The sequence below is a fragment of the Oreochromis niloticus genome, linkage group LG19 (assembly GCF_001858045.2).
Source record: "Oreochromis niloticus isolate F11D_XX linkage group LG19, O_niloticus_UMD_NMBU, whole genome shotgun sequence".
In the NCBI taxonomy this organism is placed as follows: domain Eukaryota; kingdom Metazoa; phylum Chordata; class Actinopteri; order Cichliformes; family Cichlidae; genus Oreochromis; species Oreochromis niloticus.
The window spans coordinates 8,543,628-8,559,570 of record NC_031983.2 but is presented as its reverse complement, the minus strand read 5'-3'; the positions used below and the strand labels follow the sequence as shown (position 1 = coordinate 8,559,570).

Below are 15,943 nucleotides of genomic sequence, written 5' to 3'. Positions count from 1 at the left end.
ACTTTTTTTTGGCACAGCACCGGATGTAGTAATGTGTCGCGTAATGACTTCCTGTCGGTTTTGTCGTCGACTCTGATTGGCTAGGCGCGTTCTATGGAGTTGGCGCCATTGCGAGCCGTCGTGCTGTCTTCTGAGCGCTCTCCCTAAAAAATACTTCTTTTTGTCATTAGTAGCGGTATTATAACCACACAATGGCTGATAAAGACGGTAAGGACGTCTACGTTTTTTAATAAGAACGTTATTTATGTGTGTGTGCTGTCAAGAGTGACAGAAAATGCGAATCAGGATGTAGCGGCGGTGGTTGCCGCGCCAGCCAGCATCACCTTTCATTGTTAGAAAGCATTCAGCTAGCTGTTAGCTGATGTTAGCGTTAGCTGCTAACGCGCCGGTGAAAAGGGTTTTTAATTCACCAGTGCAGTCTGATATACTGCACCAATATAATAATCTTCAGAAAGACTGTATTATTTATTTATAGGGCGACAGCTGCTCTAGCATTGTGTGCTACTGTTACTTTATTGATAAAATCAACTAAAATGCTAGTCCTGATATTAAAACAAGGAAAAGACTTCCTCAAGTAGCTGCTGCATATGTTTGTAAATTTGACTATAACGTAGCTTTGTGTTGAATGTTACTGTTGCAGCGGCTTTTGATGACGCTGTGGAGGAAAGGGTGATCAATGAGGAGTATAAAATTTGGAAGAAGAACACCCCTTTCCTCTATGATCTGGTCATGACCCATGCTCTGGAGTGGCCAAGCCTCACTGCTCAGTGGCTCCCAGATGTCACCAGGTAAATGGGAGATCTGCAACACCTTTTCAGGCTTCAAGTCACAACAAGAGATTGTAGCAGATACGTAAATGTCATGCCATATGTCTACAGACCAGAGGGAAAGGACTACAGTGTGCACAGGCTGGTTCTGGGGACCCATACTTCTGATGAGCAGAATCACCTCGTAATTGCCAGCGTTCAACTGCCGAATGATGATGCCCAGTTTGATGCTTCACACTATGACAGCGAGAAAGGAGGTGAGAGCATAAAAAGTCCATTGAGAACCTATGTTACAAGACTAGTTCACATGCCTAAGCTGGATCTGGATGATATTAATTTAATTGATCTAATCCAACTTTAGCACAGTAATACTGGTACACTTCCACCAGAAAAGTTGTTAGACCTGGTGAATGCAGAGAGTTTGGAGGACATTTCAGTAGTGTTTTAATTTTGCACATTGTTAATGTAGCGCTATCCAGCTCCTATATAGCTTATTGATAATTGTGTGATGGTGCAGAAAGAACACCATTGTTGGCTATGGGCAACTCTGCTCACAAGGGGAAGGAAAAGGAAGTAACGTATTTATAACAGCATGAATCAAATTTAACCTCATTCAGCGAAGCAAGGGCAATAGTGAATGTCAGCTGAACAAGTAGAATAGTAGCTTACGTACTTTTTTAATTGCTTTTTTAAAGTTCTGTAATATGTTTATCAAATATTTATTAAGAGCAAAACTGGTTAACAGGAACATTGGGCATATAAGACGCTACGTAACTTAAGGGTTGCATTTTTTGTCTAAAAAATACATAAAAATCCCTGGTGCGTAGGTCACCCTAAAACCTGCTTCGTGGAATGGAAGAGCTTCATGTATCTGTTGTCTTTTTATTTCAGAGTTTGGAGGCTTTGGATCTGTTAGTGGGAAAATAGAGATTGAGATCAAGATCAACCATGAAGGAGAAGTGAACAGAGCCCGATACATGCCTCAGAATCCTTGCATCATTGCCACCAAGACCCCCACCAGTGATGTCCTAGTCTTTGATTACACAAAGCACCCCTCCAAGCCTGGTAGGTTTGCAGAAAGAACACTTTTTCTTGCATAACTGCATATCATGCGTTACTACATTTGAAGCTCTACGGGCTTTTTAACAGTGACATTATTTCTGTTAAAGACCCTTCTGGAGAATGCACCCCAGATCTCCGTCTGAGGGGCCACCAGAAGGAGGGCTATGGCCTCTCATGGAACCCAAACCTTAGTGGCTGTCTCCTCAGTGCTTCTGATGACCATGTAAGAAACCTGTCTTGACATGCCTACCTTATTCTTGTAAAAATGCTTCTTTGTCTTCTATCACTTTGATAATCATTTGTTACTTATTTGTTCTTTTCTTTTTTTTTAACATTCCTCTGTGCTCTTTGCAGACTATATGCCTGTGGGATATCAGCACAGTTCCCAAAGAGGGGAAGATTGTGGATGCCAAGACTATCTTCACAGGCCACACTGCTGTGGTGGAGGACGTCTCCTGGCACCTTCTTCACGAATCGCTCTTTGGATCTGTGGCAGATGACCAGAAACTGATGATGTAAGCAGCCTCAGCCAATGTCATTAAAACAAAGTTGTTGTTCAGTTTCACATTTCTTCCTGACACTGGTGCTTTTGTCTGTTTTTGGAACAGTTGGGACACGCGGTCCAACAACACCTCCAAGCCTAGCCATGCAGTGGATGCCCACACTGCTGAGGTCAACTGCCTGTCTTTCAATCCTTACAGCGAGTTCATTCTTGCCACTGGCTCTGCAGATAAGGTGAGGCATCTTTCTTTCAGACAGTTACAGTGAATAGCATGTTGATACTGTACTGAATCAGCCTCCTTTTACTTGCAGACTGTGGCTCTTTGGGACTTGAGAAACCTGAAGCTGAAGCTTCACTCATTTGAATCCCACAAGGACGAGATCTTCCAGGTAAGAAGTGAACTTCCTCGCAATAAATCTGTAGTTGTTGTGTAAACTTCAGCTTGAATGTTTCAGCTCAGTAACTGCATTGTGTAGTGAGGCTATTTAGGCTGAGATATGTGTCTGGTGATTAACTAGCTTGTGGCTACAAAAGATGAAATGCAATTGTTATTTATGGTATAACTAAGTTAACAAAAAGACAAACTGTCAGGAAGCTGTTTGCTTTTACAGTTACAGTTGCATACAAAGTCAATACAATGAGGTAAACTGGTGGAAAACAGTGTGTGTGTGTGTGTGTGTGGGGGGGGGGGGTGTTCAACTTTGGGAAGAACATTTTAGAGAAAAAGGATTGTAGGACTTCGTTGTAACTTGTGAAAATATGTGATGGAAAATTGTTTAACACTTTTGGTTGTCCACTTGCTTGTACCAAGTGTACAACCAAAAGTGTTAAACAATAGATATAATACTTACAATTATATTCACCTAATTTCACCAAAGTACTGCAAGGGTGGGACTTAATTAGAGAGGTTTCATGTCCACATCTTTCCCCAACAGGTTCAGTGGTCTCCTCATAACGAAACCATCCTGGCCTCCAGCGGCACCGACAGGCGGCTCAACGTCTGGGACCTTAGTAAGATTGGAGAGGAGCAGTCACCAGAGGATGCTGAGGATGGCCCTCCTGAGCTGCTGGTGAGTTGTGACAATGAGCGGTGGTGATGATGCCGTTTTTCTCAACAAAATTAGCATATTTGTGGTGATGTCAGAGGCTCTGTGCACCCACACTCTCCAGTAACAGTCTTGTCCAGCAGATGGACTACAGCTCCACCAATGCATGGACTGCAGCTGGTGATGATAGTCATTGTTCTGCTCAGCAGCCTGAGAAATGTCTTGTGGCACACTAACTTCTCCACCTGCTGCAGTTTGTAGTTAGTGACCCTGTAGCTTGCAGCGGCTCTGTAGAGCAGTACAAGGACTACTGTCACCATATGCAATCCATGACAATAGAGTTGGAGTCCAGGAAGCTACATGATTTTTCTGGAGAAGCAGTGGTCAATGCCTTAACAGTGGCTTAGTCGGTCTGTCAGTAAGATGCCGCCACACTGGAAGAGCATGCCAAAGTCTTTGTGTGGGAAATACTGTAATGTTGCTTTCAAATATTGGCTTTGTTTTATTTTTTAAGCTAAATCTTGATCATTGTGCTAAATCTTTCTGCTTCATTTCATTTCAGTTCATCCACGGAGGACACACAGCTAAGATCTCAGACTTCTCTTGGAACCCCAACGAGCCGTGGGTCATCTGTTCAGTATCAGAGGACAACATCATGCAAGTGTGGCAGATGGTAAAGGCTTTGTAAAGAAAACTCGATCAGTTACAACACAGCGAGGATTTGAATAGTAAAGTGCATTTATTATTATAACATAGAAGAGCAGTTACATTAAAAATCTTTTATTTTTTTGGCAATTGTCTGCAGGCTGAAAATATCTACAATGACGAGGACCCAGAAGGTGCTGCAGATTCAGAAGTCCAGGCATGAGTCCGGTCTCCACGTCTCTTCTTCTTTTGACCTGCTCATTAAAAATGGATCCGTTTACCAGCGCTGGGTGAAAAAACAGTCTTTTTAAAATACATTTTGAGCAGCAGTGTTTTGTAGAAAATAAAAGAATAAAATGCTGCCATGTCATCACGTGACATATTTAAGACAAGGTCTCTAATGATCAGGTTTTTAGATCTTTTTAGTTTTTCGAACTGAAATCTGACTCGTGATGAAACCACAGACATGTTTATGATCACCTAAGTGTGCATTTTGTTTTATTTCTTTCATCTTGGTTAGTTGAGCAGAAACATTTCTGTGGAAGATCCATTTTTAAATGTTATTGTACATACTGTAGGTTGATCCTTTTAATTTGCCTGGTATTTGTAGTATGAAATTCCCCCAAATTGTGTTGTCACTTGTATGTGTTTTTTTTTCTCTCTGCATTTTCTCTGCATCTGATCTTTTGTGTACTTAAGTATATTCATATAAAAAATATTTACAGTACAGCTGTTTGCTTTGTTTTCTTGGCACAACCTCTTAGATGTTAAGTCGGATGTGAGCGAGTAACAAGACGTAGATTTTTGGCATTTTCAAACATGTAATGTGAGCGGTGTGATTTGGTCTCATCTCTGATGAGGAAGCTCTGGAAATTGAAAATTATGACTCTTCCTCTGTAATGTCACTGAGTTCACAGCCCCTATAAGAAAATACGTTTGTTATTCATTTATTATCTAGACTTTTACTAAGTTAAAGCAGAAATGATTGGGATAAACCCACCTCAGAAATGTCAGCTCTGCTAAAAGGCCATCTTTAAGATCTTCCAAGCCTTTCTTCGATTTTCTCTGAACCTCAAACTCCACTTCTAGTTCTCTCAGAGTCTTTTTTAGTTTCTCCACAGTCTCCTGCATAAAATAAAAACATACAGTCATCTAGTTTTACTGAACATCTGTTCTAGCCAACCTCTCTTGTACCTCATGTTGTGCAGTGCTCTTGTGCCGCTCTGTCTCCAAAAGAGTGATCCTCTGTTCCAGACATGATCTCTGCACCTCCAGCCTGTGTATCTCCTCTCTCAGAGGCTTCAGCCCGGCTCTCAGGTCCACTGCCTGCTCCCTGGTTTTTCTCAAAGCTTCCTCCCCAACCTGCCTTCTCTTCAGCAGGGCCATGAGGCGAGGCTCGTACCAGCCTTCCAACATCTTCACACTACTGCTGAGCCTTCGCTGCAGTCTGATGGAGGCCTGGCGACACTGGCTGATGTCGCTCATGGCCCTGGGCCTGCAGGGCATAGTGACCTGATCACGGAGGGAATTGAGCTGGTTCCGGTGGGCGTCCTGCAGCTGCACCAACTCCTGGGTCAGACTTTGAATTTGAGCCTTGAGTTCTTCCTATGAAGAGGTGTAAAATATAGAATGAAAAGTATTTGATAATGGAGGCTATTTTTACCTGTAGGTAAAAACATTAAGCAAATAAAAGGATCCCATATAGCAAGAGAGTGGAAATGGAAACTACCCAGTAGCTTAGTTGGGTACACGAGTTTATCTGAATGCTAATTTCTCTATTGGGTGCAAACAGTAGCTAGAACTAAAACTTAACAAGAACCAATACTCATGATACTCAAATAACTGAAAATCCAACCATAAACAATCTGCAGCCATGAAGACCCCAAGTTTTATATGGTGTTGATATACTAAGCAAACCTACACTACAGAAGTTAATCATCATTAAATGTAAAGCCTGTGCTTTCTACCTGAGTAACAGCAGACTGAGCCACCTCGTACTCCTGCTCGGCTAGCTTCACCTGGCTCTGGATGCAGTCTCTGGCTGTGGTGAACAGTTTCCTCTTTACCTGTTGCACATCCTCACAAACTGCAACATAATCCAGCTGAGCCAGAGCGAGAAGCCTGCGTGTTCCCTCCAGCTTCGCTCTCAGGTGCCCCACAACTTGCAGCATAGGTTCCTGCAGAACCAGAAGCTCCTGTATCAGCACATCTCTTTGCCTTTCTAGATAAGATACTCGCTGTATGCAGTACTCAAAGAGTTCACCCAAGCTCTCCATGTCCACCTGTTCCATATGTAGAATAGGATCTTGAGCAAATCTACCTAGTGTTTCAGAGTCTGTGCGGTTGCTCGCTGAGATATCTTCAGAAAATCTCACTTGCACATGTGAGTCATCAGTAGATAACATGGCGTTTCCATCCTGTACTGAGCTTTGATCATCCATGAGAGAATCTAAGAAAACAAGGGGAGAGCCCTTAAAAGCAGCACCTGGTAAGACTGTGGTTTTGAAAACACTTATTCCTTTACACATTGTTTTATATGACAGAGGAATGAACTGTAAAGGCAAACACATCAACCATTCTGTTAAAGTTGAGAGGCCCATCCTAAAGTGCCACACTACAGAACCTTTCAACCTGTCAAATAATTAAAGAAACAGCTTTTATTAACATAGATGTGTACTTACATTGACTGGCAGTCCGACTAAATGTTCAGTTGTTCAGTTACTGTAATAGCACGGTTTTCTGTTAGGGAGAGCTCTGCAGTGTCTGTCTCCAGGAAAACAGAGGCACATTTTGTGTTTATTAATAACACTGGAGGCCTGGGAGAAATTCTATCTAAGACTCCCTCATGGGCTCACAAACCGTGTCAGTGCTGGGAGCAGACTCTGCGTGCTCTGGATGTGTCAGTTAGCGCATGTCCGGACCAGCCTGGGTGCCACAGAGAGCTATATTTACCCTTCTTCACAACCTGTTTCAATGTGTGTTTAAGAAGGTAGTGACATCATGGTGGAAAGCTGAGCTGAGCAATAACTTTCCACAAGTGTACCCCAGACTACCTTACAGGCAAAGGTGTCAACATTAGCAGGACCATGCATGCTTTTCATTGAATATATTCCTCCAGGACTCAGCTCAGTTGACCAAGTTTGCATGGTTCATGTAACAGTATTTGTTTGAGGTGTTTTTGCATACTGCCTATCACACTCCTCGCAGACAAGTGGAAACAAACACACACTCAGACATGTGAATATGGATTTAATGAAGCAGGTGATCTGAACGATGTGAACATCTTTAAGTAATAAGGCATATTTTTTATTATATAATACTATTAAAATACAAAATTTCATGCTAGTAATTCACTAAAATGCTTTTCAAGAATATCCAAAAGGTTAAAGAAGGACAGAACATTTTCTTCTTGTATTATTACAGTATTGTGCAAAAGTCTTGAGCCACCCGTCGTTTCTTTATGTTTTGCTGGAAACGTGCAAACATACATGCAAATACAGTTTATAAACCAAAAATAGTTTGTACAGCTCTAACGAGCTTGAAAGTCAACATTTGGTGTGACCACCTCTATTCATCACGCAAGCTTTTATCTACAGTTTCTTTAAGTAGTCTTCAGTAATAGTTCTTCAGGCTTCTTGAAGGACATTCAAAGCTCCCCTTTGGATGTTGGCTGCCTTTTGTTCTGTTCTCTGTCAAGTTGATCCCACACTGCTTCTATTAGCAATGAAACCGTGGTGTGTTTTCCTATATATGAGTTTATATAAAAAGTGATTGTCTTTGTGTGGGTATCTGGAGAAAATATAACAATGCATAAAAAAATGCTGACGTAAATACCTGAAACGCAAACTAACCTTGGGAAAATCAAGTTCCAGTTTCTCCCCAGTCTGCTCCATGCTATTAGCTCGTTTTTCCTCGTTCCACCGCTAGATGTCGCCAAATCAACGGCCGCAGCCCCGCGCGCTCACCTGAGTGTGCCCAGCCTCCGTCAGGTGGGACCTCAGGTCGACTACGGCGCGACTTTTCTCGGTAGTCCCCACTTTTTGCTTCAGTGAAGCGTCCGCAGACAAACGACGCTGACAGCAGAGGACACGCTCTCCTGGCACCGTAAACGCGAGGGCTGAAGCCGGGCGTGCAAACACATCCAGGCTGCAGTTGTTTCCTGAAGTTTAACTTTTCACGGAAATGCTTCACCTGGAGTTTTCCTTCGGGCGCTGAAAGTTTGGAGTTGGAGAGCGAGGGCGAAGCAGGGAGACGCTTCAAATGGAGAGCGGCTAAATCAGTCTTTAAAGCTTCGTTACGGTACGTCTGGCACTTCTTTTTTATCTGTCGAACTTAAGCGACAGATTAATGGCTACCTTATTGTGTTGGCATTATTTTTATTTATTTATTTTTTTGTTGGAATTCCTGCTGGGAAAGTCCCTCGAAACTGTGCTGTGGCGTGAATTTTAGGAGAAAGGGTTTAATATTCCTGCATAGGACAAAAAATAAAAAATAAAAACAGATAAGGATCATTATGATCGACTGGCTTTTGAAGGCGTGAAGAAAGTAGGTTTAGAAGTGAAGCTGTTATATCAGCATGATTTTTTTTTTCTTCCTAATGCAGCTTTTTAATTATGGGCAACATAAGTACGGTAATTTTAGCCCAGAAGTAAAGAAAAACAGTCCATGCATGTCAGAACCAGGGATCTCAAGTCTGTTCGACTAAAGTTTGGTTCAAATTGCAACTCCATGGCTGGAGGTTGAGTATAGGCATGTATGGAAAACAAGGTGTGGGAGAGTTGCTTCTCAGCGTTAAGGGATCCTATACAGAGGTAATCTAAGACCTGCAGTGCTTCTCTTAGCTATGGAGCCCGTGACAATGAAGGGTATTGTGTTGGGTCCAGTCACTGATCCAGTAGCACACTTTTTACGGCATGGTCCCCTGACATTTCTTTTAATAAATGCCAGTTAACACGCACTTGATAACCCAGTGCTTGCTGATTAACCCGAGGGAGATAACACGACCACCTTAGGACTCCCCCTCCCTTTCCCCCTTTTGGCTGTCTGCTGCAGCAGCATCTGCTGGACTTTGGTCTGGAATGAGCTTCCAATAATCAAAACTTCTCTGAAAAACCCCTCAGCACTTTCAGGTGTTTGGGTTGTTTTTTTTTTTTAGCTGCAGGTTTAGCTGTTATACTTTTCTAATAGGTGAGGCTGAGACTGAGCCATTTGTTTAAAAAGGGTGTGTCACATACTGGTGCTCCTTCTTGGCCAGGCTGCCATGCTTGGGCTTGTACCCATGGAGATTACAGGTTCGTTGTGTAAGCACTTTTGGATGCATGGCAGAACCCGGTAGAAACCCGAGATTTGGGGAGGGGAGCAGACATTGAGGGAAGGATGAAGATTACACTGGGAGCTAAGGGGTGTAAGTGCACCCGGATTTTGGGTAAGCAGACAGGTAGGTGCAGCTGTTCAGCTGTGTGCTGTGGCTCACACGTGACTGAGATCAGTGGAGGAAAGGGGAAAGCTGACGGTCAAGAACGGGCAACAAGAGGAACAATCGAATGTTGCAAGAGACCAAATTCACACGAGTGTGTGTGATCACCGAGTGACTGTCTGTGTGTCATGGAGGCCTGCAGAGAACGGAAACGCCTGACTGATGAGTGGAAGAAAGCAGGGCATTAATCAGAGAGATTAACTGATAATTAAGTTAATCAATGAGCCCTTATCAAGAGATGAAAAATCCAATCAGCAGCTGGTAGCCGGCCATACAAGTCATCATGATTTACTCAATTTGGAACTGAGGCTGTTTACTTTAGTGTCTTTCTGAGGCTTCACATAAGTTGTGCTCTAAGCTCTTTCAAGTGTTTTTATTCCCACACTTGCCAGTGCCAAGCAACTGTCAGACGGAGTGAGCTTCAGACTGAAAGGATATTGTTTTGACTTGGGCTGAGCGGAGACACAAAGATGCCAGGATGTATTTTTAAACCTTGCTGTCCAGCTGTGTTTGCCTTTTCTGTGAGCTGGTCACTGCTGCTGCACAGCAGTTTCTTTTTATCTGCGTCTGACCTGTCAGTCCAGAGGTCTTTAAACTCTGCAGAGACTGCAGTCCAGACTTAGACCCCCAGCAACCCCCGGAGGCAAAGCAAACGAGACTTTGTCGCAACTCGCCGCCATCTCAGGGAAAATTAAACTTTCCAGACTTTTTTTTCCTCTTTAAATCCAGCTTTTGGATTGAAAAAGGTAAGCACTGGCATTCACACCTTACCTCTAGTTAAGATTATCATTTAATATATATCTTTTTGCTGTCGCCGAACTACAGTACCTCCATTTGCGATCTGCCCTGTTTCCATAGAAGATAAAATATTGCATAAACACAGGGAACAACAATCTGGGCCAGCGCACACAACCACACATTATAATGTTATCTCAAAATGACTTCCATGCGCCAGCCATTATCCATTTTTCTTTCATGGCGCTGTCTCCTACAAGGCCACTGTATGAGTGATGGGTGGCAGGGAGAGACCCAAGGGTGAAAAAAGGGGGAATAGGTGGAGGGGGTGAGGAGGTGTGTGTATTTGAGGGGGGTGTGTGTGAAAGCAGGATTGGAAAGAAGAGTTCCTCAGTCGGTAATTATAAATCTCTCAGGAATGCAGCTGCTGTTCTTACCAGACAAGCTGCTGCATGGCTACAGTGGCCTCACAGCATGCCAAGTTGCGTTTCCTTCCACAGATCTGTCTCTCTTTCGCGCATGCACAGACCATCTGTAACCGCCTTTAACCTCGTAGCATTTTGGCTCATTCGTGTCATTATTGCCTTGTGGCGTTATTGTGTTTATTTGTATCACTGTCATCTGCATGACAGTTTCCTGAAACCGTACCCTTTCTGGAGCAAACAGAAGGACCACAAAGATGTCATCTTTCATCTCGAAAGATTGCATCTATGACATGTGTGTTCATGCTCCAAGTCCTGGATTGAAACTTCTGCTAGACATTTAGAGCCATTATGTATTCAAAAATGTTTCTATTGAGTCTAAACCGAAAGAGGAGATCGCTTCCTTTATGGTGGGTGTATGGTGAATGGTTTCCTCGAGATTCCCTCGGCCCATAAAACGTGTCTCATTTCACCGGCTGTCCCTGGTTTCAGTTGTGAAAACCGCCTTGAGTTGTAGGAATTAAGTATTTCCAGTTTGTCTCTTATAGTGGCCACATCATCCATCACAGCAGCAGCGTTTCTTGCACATCAAGTGTTTGCATGAATATGCAGAGTTCTAGTTCAGGCAAGGCAGCTTAAGTCTTAGCAGCGCTCTTCTTTGTTTGATAATGCCCAGAGAAGACAGCCAACGCCCTGACAGATGCCTGCAGGTGCTGAACAGTAACACCAGTTTTCTCACTGCTAAACACTTGCTATTTAGTTACAGAATGGCTGTAAGTGTGAAAACTGTTATTTTCCAAACTGGCTGTTACTGTAAACAACCTTCTGGTCTTTGAAAGAAGACTGGAACAGATCCAAAGCGCTCCTCCTCTCCCTAAAGGAGAATGAGCTTGTTGGTCTATTATGTTTCCTCTTCCTATGGTGACTAAACCATTTGCAGCCCGATCTTAACCTTGCTTGCTGCCAGCTGAGCAGTCGTGCCATGTGAAACCAACAGGTCAGGCTTTAGATGTGAATGGCCTTCTGGTTAAACCGAGCCAGTCCTAGTTCAAACAAAGGTGGCTGTCTGTATCATTGCCACACCCTCTTGGCTTTGCCTTATCCCCGTGAGGCAGCAGAGTCTGCTCCATCAGCTTCCCTGTATGACTCACTGCAGTCAAAAGTTACACTTCCCCAAGCCCCCTTCTCCCGCCATCCCCCATGCAACTACTTGTGAAATTCTTATTGCTCATACGTACGTGATAAGACTCCAGTTTAAAGGGAGTGTTGTGTGAAGTCACTGTTATGCACAGATGGCTATTGGAGTAAAAAAAAAAAAAAGACATCTTGAAAAACAAATAGTGGTAATAATTGTATTTGTGATACTCCACTTTGGCTGTGATCTGCTGAGGGTGTGTGCGCTTAACTTTAGTGTTTTGTTTTTTATTCCTGCCACAGCTAGCTTTCCGTCTTTTTTCTCTCCACGCTGGTTTGTCATGGGAAGATGTTTGTAAGCTCTGTGAGCTCTGTGGGGTATTATCCTTAATTTGTAACCACAGTAACCTTTTCTAAAGCGCTTTGCCTCAGGCTAGGCTGGTGTCATTGCTTTATGTTGCTGTAACTTAGCTGACCTGCCTGTTTAAATGTAGACACGAGACCTGGATTTGTTCTGGAATTCAATTTCCTGACCTGGCTTTGACTGTTTAACCACAACATTGAAACCCACCTTCCTGATATCATTTAGGTCTCCCTCATGCCCACACTACAGCTCTTTATTCTAGGGGACATGGACAGCTTTGGTCCTTGTGGGGTGGGGCCTCTGGATCAGGCTTGTTGCAGCATATCCCAAACAGGCACAGAGAAGGAAGAGCATGGAAGTCGGGGTCAATATCTTGGACTGTGTTGTTAGGCAGGTTTTTCTTTAGCTAGCGCAGTGAGGAGTACACATTTCCGGAGGTGGCTGTCTATTTCAATGATAGACCCTCTTGTCTTTTCCTTGTCCTCATGAGGCAGTAGACAGTAAGGAGACAGTGAGGAGGACTGGACAGGCTGCAGCAAGATTTTCTTTTCAAATCAACCAGATGAGCTATTGTGGTGGGAAACATTGTCCTGCTGGAGGACTCTGGTGACACTGGGGAGTGCCATTGCCATGGAGTTGTGTACTCGATGTGCAGTAATGTTTGGATGGGTGGTACTGTGTAGCACCAAAGTGGTCAAAAACTACAAAATAAATAAATAAATGCCAGAAAAATGCAGTAAAAAATATATTTTTAGGAATAAAAGCAGTCTTTCATTTGCTTGATCTGTAAAATGACTGCATATTTATTTACCTTTGAACATATATAGGCTACTGTGTATCTACTTTTTCTATTTAATTCTCTGTTTATAAATGTAACTTTGTATGTACTTGGACATAAATAATATTTTTTTCTTTTGCATTTTTGCTTCATTATGCAAATGAAGAATGATATTCAAAGTTTGTCATGAGGTCAGCTTTAACAACAACAACATTACAAAATAGTTTTAAAAAAAATCAACAAATTACATGGGAAAGTAAATTTTAACCCAAGGTAAACAAAAGCTAATTCAAACGTCCATTTGATTAATTTCTTCATATACTATTTGGTGCATATTAGTTATGTCTGTACTTCAGCCGCTGGTTTTAACATTGCGGCCAAATGGCGTATACTGTAGCGGTCGGTAGTGCATAATCAATAAATCGTCTTTTCAGATATGCTCAGTCTCTCAGTCTATTTGTCAAGAGTGTGTAAACTATTATCAGCTCCTGTTTACTTCATGCTGGTGTGTACACACTGCTGTCAATGTCAGTCGCTCTGCAGGTATTGACACACCACGTTGAGGTTTGCTGCGTTAGAGAGGTATCTTCTGTCCAACGCAAAGCCTGACGTCTTTTGTAAAGGATAAGTAAACAGCGTGTTGGAACACATGCCTGCTCTGGCAGGCTGGGGCTGGGTTTAAAAACCACAGCAGGTTTTGCGTGCGCACGCGCTCGTTTTTGTGTGTGTGTGTTAGAAAGAGAGAGAGAGACGTAGAAAGGGCACACAGCTGTTTTTGTTTGTAAATCAGCTTATGTCTTGATCGTGATCTCTTCTGAATATATTATACACACACATGTGCTGTGTCACTACAAATCCTCCCAAATGCTCTGATTTTAGATTCTTTTGAGCCCCGAGTTTGTGTGAACTTTAACAAAGGTTTGGTGTTTAGTAATTGCTGGGGCAATAAAGCAGCTCTGTAATTAGCATGTTGATGCTTTATTTTGAAAAGTAATGGTGTGTTTAAAGCTTATTTGCTAGAGAAAGAATTGTGATAGGAATTTTTTTTAACCTAAATAACCATTTAGTAAATCTCCTCATGAACGAAAGAAACAAACAGTGAATTTTTTGTTTTGTTTTTTTTAAAGGAAACTCCACTGTGTACGTCACCAAATTAGATTTGTTTGTAAAATGGAAAATTGCAGGTTGCAATTGTGGCATGAGTCAACTCTTTGTGACCAGACTGCACAGACAGTGATCCGCTGGGTGGTCTCGTCTACATCCTAGACTTCTTAGTATTGCTCTGCTCCCTCTGAGGGGGAAGTAACACGAGAAGTTGTTGCACTCCCCTCTTCTCCCGTGAGAGGCGTCTTGATTATTGGCGGCTGAAGCCAGTGCAGATGCATGGATGTTAGTCATGCCCAAATGACTGTAATTTGGAGCAGGAGAAACACAGGGCTTAGTGCAGGGAGAGGCCTTGTACTTTTCTCTGAAAAGGATGGATACCCTTTCTTTTTTACTAGCCTTTCACTGCAGCTCACTCCTCATGGGGCACCAGCTCCACACACACACAGGCACTTTGTCATTTCAGATGTGCGGCAGTGGATCACAAGTTCAGCTTGTCCAGATTAAGATAACAAACTCCTTCAAAAACACCCACATTATGTATAATGTTTAGAAAAGCTTTCAAGCTCTTCAAGTATTCATCTTAAGCCTCTCAGACTGAACTGCATACTTCAGGCATGAGTTTGGTGCAAACTTCTTTCTGGTGAGGCCAGAAACTTAATTAATTCTGTTCTTTCTTCCATATAAGCGGCATTGTTTAGACTCAAATATCTCTGCAAGGATTGGCTTCATCAAGGATGAATGCTGCCATCCAGATACCTTGGAACACAGATATTGCAAGTTGGAAGTGACGTCACTCTCGAGTTAGCACGTTCCAAAAAAGCTAGGAAAAACAGGATTTGTTTGGGTTCTTAGCGAGGTAAAGTCATTCAGGTGTTACTGTAGAAATACAGCATAATACTTTCATGGACAGAACCTGATCAGTGCTCTGCATAAAAAGACACATCGTCTTTTAATTCAAGATTTAAACAACAAACAAAGAAACAAACTAAAAAAAAAAACCCAACTACTGTTTACATTCAGTGCTGCCATCTTCGATTGCTAGCTTGGGGTTGGTTGGTCTGCTCCAACTTTCCGAGTGTTTGAGTTCAGTGGGTGTTTAAAACCTAAAGTCCTAGTTGTTGTTTTGTTGTTGTTGTTCCTAGTCGGCGGCAACATATATCATGACAGCGGTTATCAACCTTTTCTCTTTAGACTGGCTTTCCGCTTCTCAGGCACCGTGCATGGTCACATAGAAAGGTGTGTTACACACGTCATATGACTCTTCTTCCACATTAAATAATCCCTATGAGTGTCATATACTCCAGATAAGGATAAAGTGGTGATATAAATGGGTGAAAAAACAAACAATAGAAAAATGCAACAGTAAAATTCCACACTATTGCAAAGAAAGCATGACGTTAATGCCACAGAAAACATTAATCTTGGGATATAATGCACCGAGACACAGACTGGTAAAATAAATTTTTAACCATCCATATAATTCTGTTTATCCAGTCTGGGGTTGTGTGAGGCAGGTATCTGTCCAAGCTGTCATAGAGTGAGAGGTACGCCCTGGACAGGTCGCTAGTCTATCACAGGGCTCACACACATAGAGAGAGAACCATTCACGCAGCCAATTTGGAATCGCCAATTAACCTAACCACATGCATGTCTTTGGAGTGTGGGAGGAAGCCGGAATTCCTGGAGAGAACTCAGGCAGACATGGAGACAACATCCAAACTGCACACAGAAAGGCCCCAGACTACATCTAAACCCAGGGCCTTCTGCTGGACTGCTAACCACTGCACCACCATGATGCTCGATATATTTGCTATTTATAATGTTGTTTATTTCTAATGTGACAGCTTCACATTAGAACTATGAAACGGAAAACCTAATATATTTAAACATTAAAGGTTACTTTCC

At 42.6% G+C, this 15,943-nt stretch overlaps 3 protein-coding genes across 6 annotated transcripts in view; 2 read left to right on the top strand and 1 right to left on the bottom strand.

The window, feature by feature from the left end:
• The first annotated feature begins 51 nt into the window (after positions 1-51).
• On the top strand, positions 52-4,749 carry LOC100711479 (histone-binding protein RBBP4). Its single transcript, XM_003447758.5, has 11 exons — positions 52-207; positions 641-788; positions 879-1,024; positions 1,659-1,832; positions 1,937-2,052; positions 2,184-2,344; positions 2,438-2,564; positions 2,643-2,720; positions 3,267-3,401; positions 3,940-4,050; positions 4,183-4,749. The coding sequence occupies exons 1-11, from the start codon at positions 192-194 to the stop codon at positions 4,243-4,245; spliced, it is 1,275 nt and encodes a 424-aa protein (XP_003447806.1). The 5' UTR covers positions 52-191; the 3' UTR covers positions 4,246-4,749.
• LOC100707898 (syncoilin) lies at positions 4,499-7,972 on the bottom strand. 3 transcript variants are annotated; one of them, XM_005453345.4, is made up of 6 exons: positions 7,874-7,972; positions 6,704-7,766; positions 5,990-6,471; positions 5,217-5,627; positions 5,023-5,147; positions 4,499-4,942 (listed from the first exon to the last, which is right to left on the bottom strand). In XM_005453345.4, exons 3-6 carry the CDS (start codon positions 6,461-6,463, stop codon positions 4,903-4,905), a joined length of 1,050 nt encoding a protein of 349 aa, XP_005453402.1. In that variant the 5' UTR covers positions 6,464-6,471; positions 6,704-7,766; positions 7,874-7,972; the 3' UTR covers positions 4,499-4,902. The 3 variants fall into 3 exon arrangements, with proteins under 3 accessions (XP_005453402.1, XP_005453401.1, XP_003447876.2); XM_005453344.4 differs by lacking the exon at positions 6,704-7,766 and having other exon boundaries at positions 4,499-5,147; positions 7,874-7,971; XM_003447828.5 differs by lacking the exon at positions 7,874-7,972 and having other exon boundaries at positions 4,499-5,147; positions 6,704-7,855.
• A 73-nt stretch (positions 7,973-8,045) lies between these two features.
• Positions 8,046-15,943, top strand: part of LOC100708168 (uncharacterized protein KIAA1522) — a 41,823-nt gene continuing 33,925 nt past the window's right edge. The window contains exon 1 of one of the 2 annotated variants that reach the window (XM_005453347.4): positions 8,046-8,321. The gene's annotated coding sequence lies outside the window, so the exon portion shown is untranslated. Of the gene's footprint in view, positions 8,322-9,243; positions 10,245-15,943 lie in introns of those variants that run through there. The other variant, XM_025900793.1, reaches the window with a different exon arrangement.

Bases quoted from the DNA above. Each gene is read 5' to 3' on its own strand.
- LOC100707898 (XM_005453344.4), bottom strand. From the start codon at position 6,463: ATGGATGATCAAAGCTCAGTACAGGATGGAAACGCCATGTTATCTACT. The intron at 5,628-5,989 runs GTAGAAAGCACA...ACCTCTTCATAG, and splicing joins CTCAGTCTGCTGTTACTCAG to GAAGAACTCAAGGCTCAAAT. The intron at 5,148-5,216 runs GTACAAGAGAGG...TATTTTATGCAG, and splicing joins AGAGCACTGCACAACATGAG to GAGACTGTGGAGAAACTAAA.
- LOC100711479 (XM_003447758.5), top strand. The intron at 1,025-1,658 runs GTGAGAGCATAA...TTTTTATTTCAG, and splicing joins CTATGACAGCGAGAAAGGAG to AGTTTGGAGGCTTTGGATCT. The intron at 2,053-2,183 runs GTAAGAAACCTG...TGCTCTTTGCAG, and splicing joins TCAGTGCTTCTGATGACCAT to ACTATATGCCTGTGGGATAT.